Source organism: Argentina silus (genome assembly GCF_951799395.1).
Source record: "Argentina silus genome assembly, chromosome: 6".
Lineage (NCBI taxonomy): Eukaryota > Metazoa > Chordata > Actinopteri > Argentiniformes > Argentinidae > Argentina > Argentina silus.
In genome coordinates this window covers 12,166,942-12,185,798 of record NC_139660.1, presented here as the reverse complement: position 1 = coordinate 12,185,798, position 18,857 = coordinate 12,166,942, and the positions used below count along the sequence as shown (strand labels likewise).

Here is an 18,857-nt window from a genome sequence, read left to right as displayed (position 1 = left end):
GATCCTACAGTTAGGCACTGTGCCTACGGGTAACCCTCTACCTAAGTATGACTTCAAGAAGCATTAATGGCCATCAAGAGACTCCATGCATAACTAAGGTTGGGGTACATTTACGTTAATTTGTGATCAAAGTGTGGGATTTATTCAAATTACAATATGACTTTGACTTTTTGAGATCAATATACGGTATCTGACATCAAACCTGCTCTTGCTTCTCATCAGACCACAGCAAGCATCAGAGCAACTAGGAAGCCCGTACTTAGGTTGAACCTACGGTCAGACAATTCCATCCCTAACCTGTCTGCTGTGGAGAGGCCTTCTTGACCAGCTCCCCTGCCCGAGGGAAGCTCACGAGCTGGTACAGGATGTAGTCATCACTGGAGTCCAGGTCGGAGGCCAATAACATGTACTCCTCCACCAGCACAGACCCGCCCTCCTGCACCTCGAAGGCCACGTTGTTGATGAGAAAGGGCGGAGTGTCATCCTTGGGCAGGATGTTGATTGGGAACTTGTGGCGGATGCTGTGGCGGCCGTCCGTGATCCGGAAAACGATGTGGTCGTGAGTGGTGTCACTGTCTGAGTGGTGGTACACCACTACCCCCTCCCGCAGGTCCTTCACTCGGAACATGAAGCCTTTCCCACCTGAAGGGGAGATGGGAATGTTAAGGTCAGGGCTGGATTGGAGTCCGTCTAAACTGCAAGTTAGGATAACAATTCAAGTTTGGATCATGAATTGGAAATTGCCTGTTTGTCCCAGTGACTTTTCAGCTGATACAACTGAGTTTCTAATTGGATGATTTTGAAATGCTTGAATTTTTTAATGTTTAGTCTGTTGGAAGTTGTAATTCATTCTGAATTGTAAAAATGCCATCTTCACCATGTCACAGTTTCACAGCTCACACAAACATCACAGTTTGAATTTGTGATGTGTGATGTCATGCACCCTAAAGTGAACATCCATCTCCCCAGCTAAACCAACTCCATGTTTTTATTCATTAATGTTTTTTCCAAACATAAGCCGTTTTTTTGCTGGACGCATATTGTTACTTGGAAATAACAAGTTTCATTTTCGCCTAAAGGCACGCACGTGCTGGCTCCAGCTTTTCCCCATTGCAGAACGCAGAGAGGGAAAATGGCGTCCTTCCCAGGCTAGTGTGTTGCGGCTGCCCAGCGCGAGGATGGGCCGCTCCTGCTTGCCAGGGAGACAGAAGGGCAAGGTCACCAGACAGATTGAATGATGAACGGTCGCGCACAAAACCTCATTAGCAACTTTACCAGGGGTAAAAGTCCGACAGAGAAACAACTTGGTAATTGGGCCCAAAGGTGGCAGTGGGCAGCAGGCCCAAAAAAACAAAAACACTGGTTCCCAACTCAGGAGGACAGTGTGTGTGTGTATATATGTGTGTGTGTGTGTGTGTGTGTGTGTGTGTGTGTGTGTGTGTGTGTGTGTGTGTGTGTGTGTGTGTGCGTATGTGTGTGTGTGTGTGTGCGTATGTGTGCGCGTGTGCATGTGCGTGTGTGTGTGTGGAGGGGGACAGGCAGCCATCCATTTGGCTGAAGGCGTTGGACCAAACCTGTAGTGACTCTCCCCAGCGGCAAAGTCCCCAAGTCGGAGGTCAAGGGTGAACAATTCCCTGCGCCCACCAACTCCTCCTAAGAGACTGTGCATTTTGTGGGCCAGAGCTCTCCCTGAATTGAATCCATGCAACAAAAGGTCAATTATCAGCTTGAGAACCACAAAAAAATGTATACAGCAAATCAAGTTATGGTGGGGTGTGGGCGGGATGGGATGTTTGAGCAGGTGCTTCTGCTGTTGATGAGATGGCCCTAGAGGAGGGAATGGGATGGAGGGACCCAGTGTTGGCCAATGGGACTGACGTTACGCCAAACAGAAAACTACTGTGCACTAACAAGCCACACGAGCCTCTCTGCACAAAAATAATATCTACACAGCCATGATTTAGCTCTCATAGTGACAGTGTCCCTGGGATTGAATGTGTGACATGGTACCCTCAACAACTCACTCCAAGCTTAGGGCTCCTCCCTATATCCAAATTAGCCATGAAAGGCTATGAAAAGTCCCCAGTAATTTCTCCTAGTTAGTTAACTGCTCTGATGCCACCTCTCTCTCTCTCTCTCTCTCTCTCTCTCTCATTCTCTTTCTCTATGTCTCTCTTTCTCTCTCAGAGGAACCCTTGCTGGTAAAAATAAAAGAGAAAAAAACACAGGCCCCTGTTTGGGGACGGCGCATCTGCTCTTTGTGCATAGTTGCATGAAATGGCATAAGTCTCCCCAATCTGCTTCACTCAAGGCCTGTGCAAACAAAGAGCCGTCTCCCAGTGCGCTGGAGTGGAAGGACAGACGCCGGCATGCCCAAGACAGCTTTGCTGCGTGAGGGCCCCTAGCGAAGTGGCGACGGCCCATTTTACACCTGATTAGAAAACACATGCAGGCCACCTCACATATGTTTCCCGAGCCACACAGCCGTCCCTAATGGATGGTAAACACATGGAGGAAAAAGAGCGGATAAGGTCAAGACGTTCCCCGGAATCCTTAGGATGGCACCCCAGATACCAGTATAGAATTTCTGGGCAGGGTCACAAAAAAGCACAAATATCATTCAGGGCAATTTCTTGAATGCTCTGTGATAGGAGTGCATCTAGAAATAGTGCTACCTGGTACTTACTTTTAATCATTCAACACTGTTTGTGTCTAACTCATACCAAATGACACTCAGTGAAGCTCATTTCAATGAATCCCAAATAAAACAAAATACATTCTGACATACAATAATCACCATGTCAAGTTTTAGTAAATACGAACGAATCGTGGCCTGTAAAGTACAGTGTAAATAAACACAGTTAAAGAGACTGTAAGTCATATTCTCGCGGTGTGACAGATGACACCTCTGTGACCTCTCACCTCTGACACTGAGCCGTCCATGTAGAGGGCCATCCACAGCCACCAGATAGACTGCCTCAATGTTGTCATTGTCCACCACCTGGAGATTCTCCCACGTGATTGGTCTGGACTGACCCTCCAACAGATCTAGTCCTGTAAATGAATCATAATACCTTAATGATTATTCTTTATATTTGTTCATATTTTATACACCACACCAGTAAAAATAAGAATAAAAAGAATAAACAAGAAAAAAGTCTACGGCAGGTTTGCAAAAACCATTTTGTGTGTGAAGTGTGATAAGAATTATATTATCTTCGTAAGATCAGATGATAAAAAAGAGGACTCAGAGGATCCTGCACAGGATGATGAAGACCTAAGGGTTGAAACGTAAAACAAATAAACGCACCTGAGAGCATGTAGGCCTACTGCAGTGTGCAGAGTCCTCTTTTTCTTTCTGTTTGTTTATGCATTATGGATAGCTCATAGCTGTATTGTGTTATGTGTACCCATGTTCCAGGAGACTCGTGGTGCATTTGTCTCTGCTACTCTGATGGAGATGTGGACCAGGATGGGAGGGCTGGTGGCATAGGAACCATCAATGGCCTGGAACTCAACCTGGAACAAATAAAATATGAACAGCATTAGCTCAGTATAGTCACCTTCCTTCCATGACTTTTGAATTATTCATAGAGAAACTATTCCTTCTGTTTCTCAAAATGTCAATTTCAGTTCAACTTGTATGACTCCAACACTAGGAAGACTTTGAATTAAATCTATGACCATCCTTCTCAGGGCAAAAGCCAAAGTGTAATAATATGGTTATTACACTTAGCATTGTTTTACCGATGCCCCGATTCAGCCATGCAACCGAACACGGATCCTCTACATATGACCACAACAAAACTACACACCCCGATTGTGGAAAAAAATAAAGCTACTTGTATTTGAATATAATGGAATTACCTCATAGTTTCTCCTCGCCACATGGCTGCTGTTGGGTGGCTGATAGGCCATCCTCATCTCATGGAGGTCCTGCCAGGAGAAGGAGTAGCTGGGTCTGGTGTGGTCATCTAGGTGGGTGATGTAGCCCTCTGCAGGTGGCTTGGTCACGTTGAAGACCAGGCGCTCCTGGGGGGTCTCATGGTCCTTGGCGTCCAACGCGGCTGTGGTCAGGGGGGTGAGGATGAACTGGTCGACCTCCAGGATGAACGAGGCCATGAAGGCGGCCTGGGGGGGCTGGTTTTGCATGGCGCTGTGGATCAGCACAGGGAGCCATACACTCTCAGTCTGGAAGGGAATGGACATGTGGTATGGAAAGGCTTAAATACACATTTAATTTGTGCTATTTATTAATTCTATTAAAGATCTATTTGATCAGCATTGGAATCCCTAAGCTCAGTCTGGGGCACAAAGAAGAGGGAAAGGCTGGGGGTGGCACCGAGAGGGTTAAATAGTCATTTACAGGGGCAATCTGGTATTTAAACAACAACAAAGCAGTCTCCCTGACACTTTGTTGCTAAACAGTTGAGGGATGGGGCTGGGGAAATATAGCCAGTCTTAAAGCTCAAATCTACATAGTGGACCTTTAAGGTTAGGTGGACGTTCAGCAACACACTCTTAGTCAGGTACACAATGAGGCGCAGTGGGAAAACAGATATGGGTTACTGTTACTGAAAGCTTTAACCAAGCGTTTGCAAATTATTCACTTGGAAATGAGTTTGAGTTTTCACAATGTTAAGTTATTATTAGTATTGGGATACCTCCAGCAGAGCTCTGGAGGTCTGGTCACGCAGCTCCACTCTGATGGGGATGTAGTCGATCTCAGGGGATGGGGGAGTCAGGTGCTGGTACTTCAGTCCAGAGGTGAGGAACTCCTGGCAGTTGACTTTGAGGAAATGCACTTCCTTGGTGTCATGGCGGCAAGGCTTGTTCCCTGGGCAGGGGACCCCAGTTTGTCTTCCTGGGGGGAGAATGAGATGTTGTAAGATGTCAATGGGACAAATGGGAAAAAAAGGTTTTAATGGCATTTCAAATCAATGCTAACAGCTAACATGACATCTAACAGTCGAACAGAGGGATCATGGAGGTGAATGGCGCACCATTCACTCAAGGGATATTACAGTATGTGTTAAGTATTATCAATTTGTAGAAAGGCCAAACACATTTTGCAATGCGCAAATACTGGATTGCTGAGCCTATTTCCCCCAATGTGACAAAACACAGCTCTCTCGAATTAGGGCTGGCTTTTATGCTCCTAGAAACATAACCTATTTCTGTGCCTTACCCTTCCTTTGCGCAGGGTCTTGTGGTGCTTCAGATGCCCCTAGGGAGGACGATGGCTGCTCTTCCGTCACCAGCTGCCCCAGGGCGGGCACACTGGTCTCTGGGGTGAGCAGCCTGACGGTGCAGGCCACGTTAGGCCGACTGATGATACTCAGGACGGAGCTGTCGATCACGTTGGACAGGCCATAGAAGTGGACAACTACCAGAGGGGTGCTGCCCAACTCCACCAGGCTGTCCCGAGGTTCCATCACCTCCACCCTTAGCAGCACCGTCTCCATGTAGGTGTCTGAGTTGCTGAACCTTGAGGAGGAGGAAGAAACTCAATCCAGACAGCTTTTTTTCTTCTTTTGGCTCTACAATCCCAAAAATTACTATGAAAGTGAAGTAGAGATTATCAGCTTTTATTTTATGGTATTTGTGTCCATATTGGTTTCACTGTTCAGAAATGACAACACTTTTTATTAAAAGGTTTTTTTGGGTAGCCAAAAGTGATGAGACAGATGTATCAAATGTCCAAATTAAGCACTCATGTTTAGTATTTGGTCGACAATCCTTTGCATGCAATAACTGCCTGAAGTGTGTGACTCATTGACCCCACCAGACACTGGGTGTCTTCTCTGGTGATGCTCTGCCAGGCCTGTACTGCAGTCATCTTCACTTGTTGTTTGTTTTGTGGTATTTTTGCCTAAAATCTTATCATCAGGAAATTAAAGGCATGTTAAATTGGATTTAAATCTGAAGATTGACTTGGCCGGTCAAGAACTTTACACTTTTTTAATTATGTTAACTGTTGATTTTGGCAAGCCTAAGGTTTTGGCTATGTTTCAGATTGTTCAGCCTAATAAAGGCTTCCTTGACTTTCATTGACAGGCACCAATAGTAGCTCTCTTATGACTGCACAAATTACATGACGGAACACACCTGACTAACCAATTGTGTCAACCAACCTGTCAAGCCAATTGTCCCATTACTTTTGGGTACCCTGAAATAGGGGGACTATGCATAAAAAGTGTAGGGACTATGCACACAAACTTTTGGAGTGTAAAAAATGCTTCATTGCACAATTACTAAAAGAGTACAATTAAGAGTAAAGACTACTGTAGAGAGAGCTGAAAACAATGTTCAGGAAAGCAGGAACTTCAAGGACAGTGACAAGTTTTTAAATTAATCTTACAATTCTATTTTCCGACCCTTTCCGAATTGTATGAAAAAGCATTATGAATAAACTTGACTTTGAATTTTGTGTTGCCCCACCTGTAGACTCTCAGCATGACTGTGTCCTCCTCCACTAGAGGACTGCCATTATGGATGTACTTCACTTCATCACTTAGGAAGTTGCAGTCAAACACCTGCAACACAATGATTCGGTACACTGTTACAGTCCACATCATAGACACACAGTGGGCACATTACCTTTAAATGCTGTAGTTCATATACCCTGTTTTAGTAGCTACAGTTTATGTAACCATAATCTGTAGTAAGAGAGTAGATGTGATGAAGACCAAGATGAAGAACAATGGGGCAGAAACTTTCAACTTAAAAGTTCAAAGCTGTATAATAAATAAAAAGATTGTGACACCAAGAAGCGACACAAAATGAGTATATTCTCACCTGAGGAGTGAGTTTCCCCACTCTCTGAGTCACAGGTTCATTAAGCACAACCTCCACCTTGCAGGAGTCTGCTGTCTGGTCCATGTTGAACTGTAGCTCCTTGTCAGTCACAAACACAGACCTGCCCCGGGCTACCTGCACACCTGAGTTCACCCGCACCAGACTCTCAACACAGGTGTGTGGTAAGATAGCCATCACAGAGACCAACATCCAGTGGACCCCTGCGACAACCATTTTGGGTCAATGACGTGTTCTCTGTTGTTGATGTTTTGCTGGGATTTTGGATGTGATCCTGTATCTTGGAGTAGGATTGATTGAGGAAAGGTCACACATGAGACACAAAATGGCCCCGCTTCAGCCAGTTTCTTTACTCTTTATCACTTCCTTATCATCTCCCCATGGTTAATCACCAAAACCTACACAAAGAAGAGACTTTAGTTTAGTTTGATAAAGTTAAAGACTCCAACAAAAACAGCTAAAATCCTCCAGCACAAAATCTGTCTAATTTCAGGAATCTCTCATTTAAGGCTGACCCAAAAAGAACCACAGCACTCGGCAAGCAGTCTACAGATGACTTGCACCAGAAAATGCTTTCACCCTCCATTACACTTCAAAACAAGCCCATTGCAGGAAACAAGGGGTTAATCTGCATGACCCCGGTGAGGTGCTGGAAACAGCATCAGGGGGGAAAGATCAAAGGGTGGCACGAACTGGAGCGGGCATGTCACTTCCTATTCGACCAGACGTGCGTTACTTCGTTAGTTTAGTGAGGCTACAGCCCTTCAGCTGTCAACCATTCATGTTTTTAATAGAGTTGCTTTTGTCAGCTACAGACTTTGGCCAAGCTGGATCATAAGCTTCTATACTGTTCTGAGTTAATTGATGTACTGTATTCGAGAAGGTTCGCATCATGTGCCAGCATGACAGACATTGACCTATACTCACCATATATTGTAGCTTTACTCAATCCTTCCCATAGGACAGATACCATATATCCAACAGCCAACACAACAAGGTAAAGTAAAATGCTGGAATTGGTCTGTTGTATGTACTGCACCAGCTGTTGCTATTGTTCGTAATGCATCACTGGGGGTAAATGGAAAACACATTTGTTTTGTGAGACAAGCTAACAATGTAGCATGGCAACAGATTTAGCTCAGTTGCGAAGTGTTCAGTACAAAATTCTCCTCTTGGGCTGCATGTTTAATGAAGAAACAATTGGAATTCATTTAAAATGTGATAACATATGGTTGGAAAAAGTAAACTCTATTCCTCTTGAACTGAAAACAACAAATTGTATCACAGACAAGTTAATGTGTGAAACAGACATCCTTATTAATGAAATGTGGTGCAATCCATGGTTGTTGTGCAACAGGTACCTACACAACACCACAGGAGTTTGACTTGCTAAAGAGAATATAAAACACTGTTATAGGCTAAAGCCTATAACAAGTGTGTGTGTGTGTGTGTGGTGTGTGTGTGTGTGTGTGTGTGTGTGTGTGTATGTGTGTGTGTGTGTGTGTGTGTGTGTGTGTGTGTGTGTGTGTGTGTACGTGTGTGTGTGTGTGTGTGTATGTGTGTGTGTGAGAGAGAGAGAGAGAGAGAGAGAGAGAGAGAGAGATAGAAAGAGAGAAAAAGGGCATGTGTGAGGGCGTAGAGTGTGTTATAGACAGGGGAAGAGAAGGAAAAAAGAAACAATTCCTATACTGTGGCTCTCCCCCCTGGACCAGGTGGTAAGACTCTTATCAGAGTGTGACATAGTGCTGCAGTGTGTGAGTTTCTTGAAGAGGTGTCTGTGTTGGAGGCGTTGGCACATACCTGCAGTTGGAGCTGTTTTAATGGTCTCTTCTCCTCACCATCTGCACACATTCAGAGAGGAAGAAATCCTGTCAAATACACACACACACACACACACACACACACACACACACACACACACACACATACAAACACGCATATAAACACGCATATAAACACACACTTCTTCTGAAACCACACCGTCACTCTGGAAAGCCTGGCATCCCAACACAGCAAGGACCATAGCGAAACCAAACACAGGAGAGGAAAAAAAGCAGTGAGATAGTGAGAACAAAGGCAGACGGCTGCTACAGTTTCTCTCCCTGCCAGACCATTGGGAAGAGTCTGAGAGAACGTGAGAGAGAAAAGGGATAAAAAAGAGAATGAAAGAGAGAGAGTGAGAGCAAGAGAGAGAGAGAGGGGAAAAGGGAAGAGGGAGAGGGAAAACAGCTTAACCTCGAAACAGGAAATGTGCGGAGCAGTTCCAAGAGTTTTACTTTTCTATCGCTGTCCTGCACTCCCTGCAAGCCCAGATGTTCTTATTCCCAAAACAGGGCAAGCGTCCAACCCCACTGCACAGTTAGAGAGAGAGAGAGAGAGAGAGAGAGAGAGAGAGAGAGAGAGAGAGGATGGAAAAAAGAGGCCTTGGTTTGGTTTGAAGGAACCAGTTATTCTGAAAGAGAGAAGAGAGAGAGACATCAAAGTGAGGAATCATTTTTGAAAAGTTTTCTTGTAACGCAAACCTGTTTGCTGTGACGCTGCAGCTTTGATCTTTTATGGCATCACATTCACAGACGTCCTGGAAGGAAACGCGTGCTGCACAGAAAAGGAAAAGAGAGAACTACTAACACAAAGGGATCTCAGGAATTACACATACACACACACACACACACACACACACACACACACACACACACACACACACACACACACACACACACACACACACGCTCTCACTCTCACTCCCCCTCTCTCTCTCTGTCTCTGTCACTCTCACACACACGCACACACACACACCAGGCTGACCTGAGGGACAAAGGCATACCTCTCCCCCACTGGGCTGCATTGCTTGGTGGAGTGAGGGAGGCAGAGCTGCCTTCTTCACCCCAGCCGGCCTACCCCCTCCACACACACACACACACACACACACACACACACACACACACACACACACACACACACACACACACACACACACACACACACACACATACACACACACACACACACACACACTCAACCCTCAGAGCTGGGGGAGGGGGGATAACACCAGCAACACACTCACCCCTGGCCTCATAAGTCCTCCATCCATCAGCTCAACAGATGGATTCTACAGGTGTACATGGGGCAGTCTGTACTAATCTTTACTAATAGGAAACATTTGAAGTAGAAAGGTCTGACATAACAAGAACAGTTCCAATATAACAATGACATCTGCTATGTTGCTATATATCTGCTATATTGTTATGACAGTGTCATAGCCGCCCCCCCCCCCCTTTTTATTATTTTGACTGTTTTATTATTGTTATTGTTTATATTTGATCTATTATCCTTGTTACATTGTATTGTTGATGATGATTGATGGTAGAGCTGCTCTGCCTCAGGCATTTCATTGCATTTTATACTTGTATTCAATGTAATGACAAATAAAGAAGACTTGACCATTGTGCGTTTGCCTGCTGAGTGAAAGCATGGGTAATGGTTTCAGCCAAGGTTACACATGCCGTGAGCCTGCTTCACTGAACCACCACTGTTACATAGATTGCATTCCTGTTCGGCTTTCAGAGGGGAAATTAAAAGTATGTATCATCTCAGGGGTACATTCTTGCAGTTGGCTGTCTGTTGGTCAGTCTGAATAGTGCTGTAAGTAAGGGATGCATCTTGAGATTAAAAGTAAAAGTATTTACTAGATCCGCTGAGAAAGACTGAGCAGGGTTCTGACAGGTTATCTACAGTACACAGACCTCTAGACATACACCATCCTAGGGGGAGAGAGATTTGGCCAGTTGGTATACCTACTTGATACAGAGCATGAAGAATACCATCCTTCCTGACAATATCCACTCAGAAATTCCTATAATGGTATAGTATCCTGGAATCAGAGGGAACCCGACTTCACAGTTGTAATACGCTTTCTCTTCTTCCCATTTTCTCTCCCTCGCCTGGTGTGGTTCTCTGGGTATCAGTGCAGTACAGTTGTTGTCTGTTCAGCTCTGGGCTGTGAACACAGGGGAGACTAGAACAGGGATAAGGCCCAGCAGGATTTTGTCTTAATCCACATACACTCTGGCCACTAGACTAGCCAGCATGGCGTTTTCAACATTCAGTAAAAATCTAAAAGTCCCCCTACCTCTAACGACCTTGAGTAACTCCAGGACGACTAAACCCATTTTCTCAAGCAACATCTACATTATTTAGCGACTGGCTTCTCTTATATAGTAATAATGGAGCAGAGAAAAAGGTTTTCTGTGAATAGCTTCATCCTCAGCATAAACACGTTAATTCTTGTAGTAACTATGGGAATAGAGCTCTATGTGAAACTCCAGTAGCTGAATGAAGTACCAGTATCTTAAATCCTTCATGCATATCCCAGATACCTCCTCCTGTAAGCTTAAGTACTATAACACATGGTGAAAAGAAAACAGAGACTAGCTGACCTGGCCTACTTTTGAAAGCTTTATGTTCACTGATGACAACTCCATTTGTGGACTGGTTCAGAAACTTCGGTATTTTCTTAAAACCATTGGAGTCTGAGTCTGTATCATATTGATGGCTGCAATGACAGATTGACCGGATTAAACTGAATCTATAAAATACTAAACATTTTCTGGAATAATACACAGTTTTTGATTGCACGCACACATGCACGTACGCATGCACGCATGCACGCATGCACGCACGCACGCGCACACACACAGACACACAGACACAGACACACACACACACACACACACACACACACACACACACACACACACACACACACACAGTATGAGCAGCACAGCAAGTGCTCAGTGATTAGATCGAGGGCTACATGCAGGCTGAGCTGATGGCACAGACATGTCACTCTTAATTAAGCCACCGCTGTGTCCAATCAGGAATGTGTTGAGGCGTGTTTAACGCGGGGCTGACACAAAACACGGCCACTTGTTTTCCGCCTTGATCGTACTGCTGGCTCAAATTAGCCTCTCTAGTCAGAATAAGAGTCGTAGATTGGAACCTATCCCCAAGGTGTTTCAGATGGTTTCAGAATAGCATTGATCTCAACTGCTCTCTTATGTTACACTATGTGTTAGCATACGTAGTAGGCCTGTTTGTGGACTGAAATAAAATGCCACAAATCTAACGCCCCAAAACAATTCTATCGTACCCCTTGGTACTTCCTTGGTCTTCCTCCATTTTTATGTTCATTTTCCGCAAAAAGAGTCCATTGTTGAGTCTTAGGGTCAATGAAAGCAAGTTCTATCAAAGTTGAAGTTTGTTATTTGTTATCCCTTATGTGTACATTTGTCTTTGTTGCTCGGTGGAGACAGTGCCAGAAACGATGCTATAATTTAGATTTCATTTGAATCAAGTGTCCACTGACTGTTGATGAATTCTGACTGGTACCCTTTACTTTGTGACTTTGGAGCGTGGCACAACATTGGCGTGATGCCCACCTGGGCCCTAGGGTACCCTGTCATGGCTGTGCCATGACTTCTCTTTACACTTGAAATTAATTTCACTTCCCAATGACCCATGATTAAATTCTGGAACACTCTCCACCGACTGAGAAAATTAGATTGTTTTCGATTGAGTTTGTTTATCAGGCACAAAGTTGGTGAACAATTTGTGGATGTTCTACAAATGTTAACAGAATCATAATTTTGCCTGGGTGTAGAAATCGACCAAGCTGTAGATATGCATTGAGAAAAAAGGACTCAGGGTTTTTTCTCTCTTGGCAAGAGATCCATTCTAACAGTTCCATTGGCTGGGAAGTCGAATATATATAAGCCTCACTTTGAATAAAATACTCACAAGCTTCCTAATTAACAGGTAAGAAACTGACACCATCGAGTGAAAGAGTGAAGACATTGGTTTTGCAAAAGCGCCTTCGCAGCTATTAATACAGTGATAAATCAAAGTAAAATTGGACTTGACTCCTCAACAGAGAATCTCCACAAATTGTGCTGTTGGCATGAGATGTTAGCCTTGGAGCGTGATGGCAGTGACTGAGCTCCATGGCACAGGACCATGGCACAGGAAGAACCTTAGCTATATCCTTAGGCGTCTTGTTTCCTTCCCAGTCTCCCTTGACTAGAGTGTGGTGACAAAGTGTGGTGATGCAAATTAAAAATACCTCTTTTGGGATATCCAGGCTATTAGCATTGACTTTTGACAAAGGTGAATATTCATGATATTCATGAATGCGTAAAAGTTTTCAGAGACTTCAGAAAGTTCTATGTCTGGAGCAAGACATAGCCAAGTCAAACACTCAGAGACAAGCAATAAAAAAAATACAAATACTATAATAGGTGTATCACATTGTGAATTGGGCTTGCATTCTTTACACTTCTGTTTACTTACAGAACAGGGGTCAGTGTCCCAAAAGCTTCGTAGCTTAAGTAGTACTTAATTTCTCCCAACAACCTAGCCACAAAGCGGTGAGAGTGTAACAATTGTAAAATGTATGTTTGCGGACTAATGTCTGTGTGTGGACGAACAAAACTTGTTAAATTAACTTTGCTGATCTATAAGAGGAGTGGGCCTGGATTGTCAAAAGAGATCCTACTATATTAGCTACAAGGCTTTCGGGAAGCTCACCTCAGAACTGTTGTGTTCTTCTTTTAGGCTCCCCAGTGCTTGCCCATAAGCAGGCCTGTAGACAGGCCTGTGCTGGGTCACCAGTGGTGGCTAATAGCTAATGGTGGCTATCACACAGTAAGAACCTGTCACATGCAATAAGGTGCAGGTGACTGATACGTGATCCCTCCCCAATCATGAGAAGATGGAGGGAGGGGTGGAGAAATGGATCTGAGTGACAGGGCAGATGCTAAATCCCGCAGTCTGGCTCCAGGTATCAGGTAAGGGTGGATGGAGAGATGAAAGGGGGTGGGGGGGGCAGGTATCACCTCCTGAGGAATCCTGGGAGAGGAGGACGGTGACCTTCACTAGCGGCATCAGCGGCGGCGGGATGGTGCGGAGGGAGGAAAGAGTGATCCTCAGATTATGCAAATGAGGCAGGCTTTGACGCAAAGCTCCCCAGACTGGTCACCAATGTTCACGAATCGTGAAAGGGCAATGCTCCCTGGGAGAAATACCAGCACATTAGCTGGGTGGAGAGGAAGAGGGGCAATGGGGAGAGAGAGATGAGTGAGAGCAGGAAGGAGGGGGGAGGGAGGGGTGGTGGAGGGAGCAGTGATTAGAAGGAGACGGAGGGGGGAGCTCCTGGGCTCCTATTAAGAGGGCCTGGCTACTCCCCCAGCATAATACATTATCATATTTCCACATAATTAGTTGGTTTTTCCACTTGAAATGAGAAAGCGGGTCGACGGTGCATTCACTGCCGCAGGGAGGGTGGCCTATTCGTCTCGTCCTCCTCTCTCTTCCTCAACGATGACCTCTAACCTCTCTTTCACATGATCATTCCCTCCATTTCTTCCCATGCACCAATATTCCCCTCATATACAGTACACCCATAACAATGATATCCTAAGATATGGCGCTGTAGGAGATGAGAGGGGTCCCAGCCATGAATCTTATGAATAGTGTATGGGGGGCCAATGGTGTGGTACTAAGTGGTATGGTAGGATAGAGGATCTGTGGAAGGGAGACATGAGCAGATGACTAGTGGCACTGTGGTTTTCTGTCAGGGCTCAGGGGTGCCTCAGGGGGGCCTGCACCGGGCTCCTGCATTGGTATCACACATGCACACATGCACACACACACACACACACACACACACACACACACACACACACACACACACACACACACACACACACACACACACACATGACATGGGCACATATCCAGGCCAAACATGATAGCAACAGATTTGGCAAGAATTGCAATGCATCCTTTATTGTTGCAGGGCAGGGTACTATGATAAGTGTACAGTATGTTGCTACCAACAGTTGAACAAAGTACTTTAAATCTGTTGGTGATGACCTGGGTAGGGTTAGGGTTAGGGTTAGGGTTAGGGTTCACATTCATTGAGTTGAACAGTTCCTAATGTGTGGGTTATAATGGTACAGTACTGTAGCTCTGCTCATAAGAAGTTTCTGTATGCCTGTTAACACATTACTACTCATTACCCTGCAATTACCATTGCACACCTCAATACAGTATTTCTAAGCTTTTCCGTCCTCACAATCTCACACCTGGAATAAGCTCAATCACTACACATCTAGTATCAGCAACCACTGCTTCTCAATAACACATTTACCCTCCCAAGAGCTTGTGACAAGATGACATTTCCAACTCCTTGAACTCCGGTTGACCCCCGGGGGTCCGCTGAAAGAGTGCCACGTGTCTTTGGGGTGGCGTGGGCTGCATCAAGGGCCTCTGAGCTGGGCTTTGTCCTCGTATGACAGTGCCGTGCCAGGCAAGGCAAGGCAGGATTGACCGGCGGCTATGGCTAGGCTACGTTAGCGTCTCTCCTCCGGAGCTCAGTCAAGCAGCAGCTAGTGCAGTAGCTTCGCATTAAGAGCACGGGCTGGAGTACACTTGGCCACAGTCCTAGCTACATGCATCATCACGTACTGTCCAAAGGCGGGGGAAGTAAGTTTCTTTAGTGCTCTGACTGACGCAGTTTTGCTTCTCTGGCTCCTTCTGATGAGGATGGCAATGGCTGTGTGTTTTCTTGTGGGCTTAGTTTGAATAAACTGGCTCAGTCATCAACATAGACATGATAAAAGCCCAATACTGTACATAGCAGCCAATTGCAGTCCACTCAAACACATTGTTGACTATACATGTTGAACATCTTGTCCCGCATTTAGAAGTTTTTGTAGTTTCTTGCCTTTGGTGTTTGTGAAATGTATTGATTGCATTGTGAGATGGGACTCAAACAGATGTTCTGAGGCTCTGATGAGAGATTTGGTATGTCTGCTGGGAGTCTACCATGGCTCTTACCAGCTAACTAAGAAATCAAGCGGTATGTTCCTTTATAGAGGGACTATCAAGCTTCAAGGGCAGCATGCTGGGCAATAAGATTCCTATTATTTTGAATTGTCCTTGTTTAAAAGATACTACAGTATACAGAGATTTGACAAGCTTAGGTGTTAAATTCTAACCTTCCATTCCCGGATTGAAATGAAACTACGGCTGACACATGCATGATACATTACTTATGTCCACAATATTGCGAATTTCATTTATAATCTTTCCAGCAATATTTCCTTGTTGGTGGTCTCTCATGAACGAGCTGCTGTTGAAACCAAGAGTCCTTGAAAAACGCTAAATTACTCTTCGTTCTTATTATGAGCGACTACGCAATGCGAATGTGGGTGGGCTAGCGATGCTAAAACTTCAGGTAAGTCTTTTTTTTGTTTCAGACAGAATAAAGCCTTGTTTCTCCAATGTTTCTGCTTCGATCTGTCAGAGAGGAGGTGTGTAAACAACAAAAACGTAGATTGTCAGTATGCTGCTGAAACCTCAAAACATACTCTGAATTTGAGTTTTCCACATTGTTTATACAGTCACCGAGCACTAATACTGGGTAGGGCCTCCCTTTGCTCTCAAAACAGCCTCAATTCTTCGTGGCATGTTGGAAACATTCCTTTGAGATTCTGGTCCATGATGACATGACTGCATCGCGCAAGTCCTGCAGATTTTTCAGGTGCACTTTCAAGCTGTGAATATCCCGTTCTACCACATCCCAAAGGTGTCCTATTGGATTCAGATCCGGTGACTGGGAAGGCCACTGAAGAACACTGAACTCATTGTCATGTTCGTGAAACCAGTTTGAGACGACTTCTGCTTTGTGACATGGTGTATTATCATGCTGGAAGTAGCCATTAGAAGATGGGTAAATTGTGGCCATGAAGGGATGCACATGGTCAGCAACAATACTCAAATAGGCTGTGGCATTCAAGCGATGACTGATTGGTATTAACGGGCCCAAAGTGTGGCAAGAAAACATTCCCCACACCATTACACCACCTCCACCATGAGAAGGTGTACAGGTGTTCCTAATAAAGTGTTAGGTGAGTGTAGAGTGGTGGGCCAACTAATTCACAACTGCGGATCGTGGTATTTAAGGCGAATGTACAGTAAGCAAAATGCAGTGTGTTGTTTAACTTACTATATCATTGAATACTACTGTATGCAAACAATCCAACCATTATCTGAAATGTTTAGAAATGTTTTAATTCATGCTTGCAATTCCAATCATTATCGCATATGTTTAAAAATGTTCATCTTATGCTTGCTTTAAGCTTTTATGGTAACATACTGCATATTACAATCATCATCATCATCAACATCAACATCACCTATTGTTCATTTGTCAATTATTTTTAGGAGCTAAGTAGTTGGCCATGTAAAGGATCCTTTGAAGTAATTGACATGTACACATACTCTGTCAACACACACACACACACAGACACAACCATTCCAGTGTTTATCCTGTGTACTTGGGCAGCGGCTGGGCAGCAGCAGCAGCAGGCTGGGGCTGGTCCCTGGTCTCAGCAGGGCTGAGTGAGAGTGAATCTTGGCTGGGTGGCGTGCCCAGACAGGGGCAGTGTGGCGTGGGTCCAGTGCTCTGGCTGGGGCCCAGTTGATGCTTAATCACAGTGAGCAGTCAGCACGGCCTGCGCCTTTCACAGCCAGCTGACATCACAGAAGGGGAGAGAGAGAGAGAGTTGGGGGAATGGGGCTGGCTTCCTCCTCCCCCCAGTCTCTGTTCCTCCCCCTCTCTCTCCCTCCATCCAACTCTCTCTCTCAGCTTGCCCCGCACCCGCTGTGCAGGTGTGTACAGTAATATTGTGCCAGGGACAGAGGCGGCTGGTGGGCCCGGATCGCGGAGGGGGAGGAGGGCTGGATGGGGGTTGGGGCTTGGGGATGAGGGGCAGGAGGGCGGGTTGGTGGTGGTGGTTGGTCAGGGGGACCTGCCAAGACCATGAGTACATATTATGTGGGAGAGCCAAGACTGGGGCCTGCCAAAGCTGGGTGACCTAGTCTCTCTCCAGACGCTCCTCTTCTCTGTCACCAATGCGCCACTGTGGTTTGTGTGTGTGTTTATTTGTTATATCATGTTGGTGTGGGAAAGGTGGTATAAACAGAAATGCAGAAAAAATCTTTAGGGTGGCACAGTACATACATGATGGCTTGGCTTGGAAAGTGGCCGACACTTCGCTAACTGAATGATGACTTCACAAATACAATATAACACAATTTTAGTTGAATAACAGCAAATATTTCCATGTATTTCCAAGTTTAGGACCATACTGAAGTACATGGAAAATGGGTATTGACAAGATCCAGTATCAATTACATATTGTAGTGATGAGATACAGTAAAGAGCCTGTTAAAATGTTTATTGAGTAGTTAATAGAGAAAACCTCTGGCACATTCCTTTCCTATTGTCATTCATAGCTACATATACAAATAACATTCATGTTTGTATATAAATGTGAATTGTGATTAGGCAAACTTTTAATTTTGTATAAAATGTATAATTTGGCAAAGTCTTAGAACAAGTGAAGTGAAGTCAAAATGACACTGTCTAATGATACTAGCCAAGCAAGAATATAAGGTAAATACAGTACTACATTTATTTTAATTAAACCAGAATTACATTCATATGGCACAAACTCAGCCCTATGGGCATGTGTGGTCCTATGTGCTTGAATAAATAATGTTTAATAATTGTGTTCTCAAAATGTCAAAGACAGTTGAACCAGACATAAGAAGACATTAGGAGTTTTTCATCAATGTGAGCAAGACAGAGGTAATGAGTGCATAATATCAAAGTGATAATCCCAAACAACAGTTTCTCTGATTCACCATGCAGAAAGTGTTGTATATTCTACTCAATTGTGCCAAATTCTATTGTATCACAATGGAGTTCAAGAGTAAACATACGCAGCAATTAAAGTCATCTTTAAACATTGGTTGTTTTGATTGGGTGTGTGATAAGAACAGGGATGTAAATGACGAGAATTCTTGGTGTCATTTTACTGTCCACAGCTGTGCCTTGCTTCCCCTGCTCTGGGGACAGGTGGGAACCCTCTGTTCCCTTCTGGGTAGGGAACAGAGCCCTGGCCCTGTCACCACAG

At 44.7% G+C, this 18,857-nt stretch overlaps 1 protein-coding gene across 1 annotated transcript in view; it reads right to left on the bottom strand.

Annotated features, from left to right (window-relative positions):
* frem1b (Fras1 related extracellular matrix 1b) overlaps window positions 1-7,032 on the bottom strand; it is a gene marked incomplete at its 5' end in the record, with an annotated part of 30,288 nt that extends 23,256 nt beyond the window's left edge. The window contains 8 exons of the mRNA XM_083671076.1: window positions 298-642; window positions 2,923-3,054; window positions 3,411-3,519; window positions 3,868-4,191; window positions 4,665-4,864; window positions 5,189-5,487; window positions 6,442-6,536; window positions 6,799-7,032. Of these exons, the coding sequence (XP_083527202.1) occupies window positions 298-642; window positions 2,923-3,054; window positions 3,411-3,519; window positions 3,868-4,191; window positions 4,665-4,864; window positions 5,189-5,487; window positions 6,442-6,536; window positions 6,799-7,032 (1,738 nt within the window). The remainder of the gene's footprint in view (window positions 1-297; window positions 643-2,922; window positions 3,055-3,410; window positions 3,520-3,867; window positions 4,192-4,664; window positions 4,865-5,188; window positions 5,488-6,441; window positions 6,537-6,798) is intronic.
* Between the last annotated feature and the right edge of the window lie 11,825 nt (window positions 7,033-18,857).